General features: G+C 43.7%; 1 protein-coding gene across 1 annotated transcript; it reads right to left on the minus strand.

The window, feature by feature from the left end:
• Positions 1–1,321: 1,321 nt before the first annotated feature.
• LOC134496666 (olfactory receptor 5V1-like) lies at positions 1,322–2,269 on the minus strand. The gene has a single exon (XM_063302378.1). The coding sequence runs from the start codon at positions 2,267–2,269 to the stop codon at positions 1,322–1,324; it is 948 nt and encodes a 315-aa protein (XP_063158448.1).
• Positions 2,270–3,068: the final 799 nt, after the last annotated feature.

Here is a 3,068-nt window from a genome sequence, read left to right on the forward strand (position 1 = left end):
CCATAAACTAGTAGATAACCCGTGACCCATTGGGTCATCCTCAGTGGGGTTTAGAATACCTGCCAGCTTCTCCATTGATTTTTCTTGCAGGAAGCTTGCACAGGTAAAGTCAGTGTAGAAGCTCGCAGGAAATTGCAAGTACAAGGCCAGCTGGCTGGTCAGTGGCTGCTGCCAGGTGGAGGAGAGAGTGAGGGGGTGTGCCACTGTGCAGTGCAGGTCAGGGATGGTGAGGGGGTACATGAGAGCTACAGAGAGGAGTATGTGAGAGGCATGGCACAGGTCCAGGAGAGTGCGCAAGGGTTCAAGAGGTGCACAAGACGTGTGGTAAGGGGTACACGGGGTGTACAAGAGGCATGTTGTGGGTCAGGACAGTGTGCAAGGTTGTGAGGGGGTGCACAAGGGTGCAGTGTGGGTCAAAGAAGGGCATGAGGGTGTGAGGGGGTACACAAGGCGTGTGGTGAGGGGTGCACAGGATTGTGTGAGAGGTGTAGTATGGGTCAGAGCGTGTGCACAAGAGATGAAGCACAGGTCAGAAATGGTGTGCAAGGGTGCAATGGGTGCATGAGAGATGTGGCAAGGGGGTTGCCGGGTTGCAGGAGAGACACAGCGTGGGTTGGGGAGTGTTCACAAGAGGTGTGGCATGGGTCAGGGATGGTGTGCAAGGGTGCAAGGGGTGTGCAAAAGGTGTGGCAAGTGTGTGTGGGGATATGTGAGAAGCATGGTGTGGCTGAGAAAGTGTGTACAAGAGGTGTTGCTTGTGTTGTGAAGGGTGTGTGAAGGTGCACTGCAGGTCTCAGAGTGTGTGTGAGGGTGCGGAGTGGGTCAGGAATGGTGCATGATGGTGCAAATGGGTGCAAGATTGGTCCAGTGGGGGTGTGCAGAGGTGTGCAAGTGTGCAGCACTGGTTGGGGAGTTTGTGAAAAAGGTCACAAACTCCCACAGGTGGCACAGGTCAGGGATGATGCGTTAGATGTGCAAAGCTGGCAGGGAGCATTGTGCAAAGCGGCAGAGAACACTGGCAATCACGATCATGTTTTGACTTCCTGCTGGCTTCCCCATTGACTTGTGAGAAGCTGAAAAGGAGCACTGGAAATTAAAATCGTGTGACCACAAATGAAGTGGCCACAACTTTCCCAAATTTCATTCCCATGGGAGTAATGAGTCCCTATAAGGTAAACGATATTGCTGCAAAACAAAGTTAGTTCCTTTATTATTTATTGGGTACTATCGAAAATAATCCGAGGGAAAACATCTCAGTGGTTTTTCTTTACATCAATTATTTTTATGATTTCGTATGGATCTTAACTTTTAAAACTTACAATTATAATCTGCTCTTTCCAAGAGCTTTACAAAGGGCCCCCTGCACTTCCTTGTTTCGGAAGCTATAGATCAAGGGGTTGAGCAGTGGTGTAATGATGGCGTATAGCACAGAAATGAGGCGGTCTTCTTCTACAGAGTGCACAGATGAAGGCCGTATGTAGGTGTAGATGATGGTGCCATAAAAGATGCTCACCACAGTGAGATGTGATCCACAGGTGGAAAATGCCTTGATCCTCCCATGAGCAGTGCGGATTTTGAGGACAGAGGAGACAATGAGAACATAAGAAAGGAGGGTCAGGCAGAATGGCAGAATGATAACACACCCTGAAACGGTGAAGGTCACCATCTGGCTGATGAAGATGTCAGAGCAAGATAAGCATAGTAAGGGAGGAATGTCACAAAAGAAGTGGTTGATTTCATTGGAGTGGCAGAAATCGAGGGAAAATACTATTGCTGTGTTAACAATAGAATTAAAGTGGCCAATACTCCAAGTAACTGCTAATAAACATCGACGTACTCTTTTGTTGATGAGCAGAGTGTAGTGCAAGGGGTGGCAGATAGCTACATAACGATCATATGCCATAGCTGACAGAAGCACACATTCTGTGCCCCCTAAAGCAACAAAGAAATACATTTGTAATGCACATCCTATGTAGGAGATGGTCTTGTCCCCTGACAGGAGGTTCCACAGGATTTTGGGGAGAGTAGTGGAAATGTAGCAGATCTCCACAAAGGAAAGATTTCCAAGGAGGAAGTACATAGGAGTTTGGAGATGCTGATCTATCCTGATCAGTGTAATGATGGTTAGATTCCCAGCTAAAGTTAACAAATAGGAAAACAGGCCCATGACAAAGAGAAGAGTCTGGTTGTTTGGGTCAATAGAGAAACCCATCAAGATAAATTCTGTGACACTTGTCTGGTTCAGATTTTCTGTTGGCCTGATGTCCATCTTTAATGAGGTTATTGGAGCTTCCTGGACTTGAAGAGGTCTCAGTTGTTTTATCAACCAATGCTGGTAATTCCCAAAACTGCAACTGGTGAAAAAGAGTCCACCAGTCAATATTGAATTTGTACATCAGCTTTGTGATTTTGTTTCCTGTTATACCAACTTCACATACAAGCAGCAGGCCTAGATCAGGATAAAAAGTCAGCTGTAGTGAGTTGGTGGGCCACTGATCAATTTCTACTGGAACATTAGAACCTCCTGCTTTTGGGGATTCTTGCCAAGAAAGGTGGACTTTAAACTGATCAAGCAAGTAGTTCCTTATCTTCTTGATTCACAATGCAGAGTCACTTAACAGAACCAAGTAGACCTTAGATCATAAAGCTTTGAAGTAGGAGGTGGGATAAATTATCAATTTCACTTTCTTTCAGTTTCTCATTTTTGTGAATATTTCAAAACTGGTTAATTGAAATAAATTTTAGTGTGAATTTGAATTTATTTAGTAGCTATTTTTATTTAGTTTATTTGTAATTTTGCCCAATCTACACAATTGGTATAATTAATTTTTGTAATACAATTTTTGTACAACATTGTCATGAAAAATGTGTTCTGTATAGACTTTTTCTTAATGCACTTTTTATTGGTGAGAAACTGTGTTGCAAAGTTCAGAGAACTATGCACATTCAGTGATAAACTTTGATTTGTGTATTAATTTTAAAATACTATATTAAATGTTTCAGGTCAAAAGAAAATTACAAATCCAGTTTCTATCTTCCAAAGAAAGGAAGGTTTGGAAATGGAAATA

This window comes from Candoia aspera, chromosome 4 (assembly GCF_035149785.1).
Source record: "Candoia aspera isolate rCanAsp1 chromosome 4, rCanAsp1.hap2, whole genome shotgun sequence".
In the NCBI taxonomy this organism is placed as follows: domain Eukaryota; kingdom Metazoa; phylum Chordata; class Lepidosauria; order Squamata; family Boidae; genus Candoia; species Candoia aspera.

Bases quoted from the DNA above. Each gene is read 5' to 3' on its own strand.
- LOC134496666 (XM_063302378.1), bottom strand. From the start codon at position 2,269: ATGGACATCAGGCCAACAGAAAATCTGAACCAGACAAGTGTCACAGAA.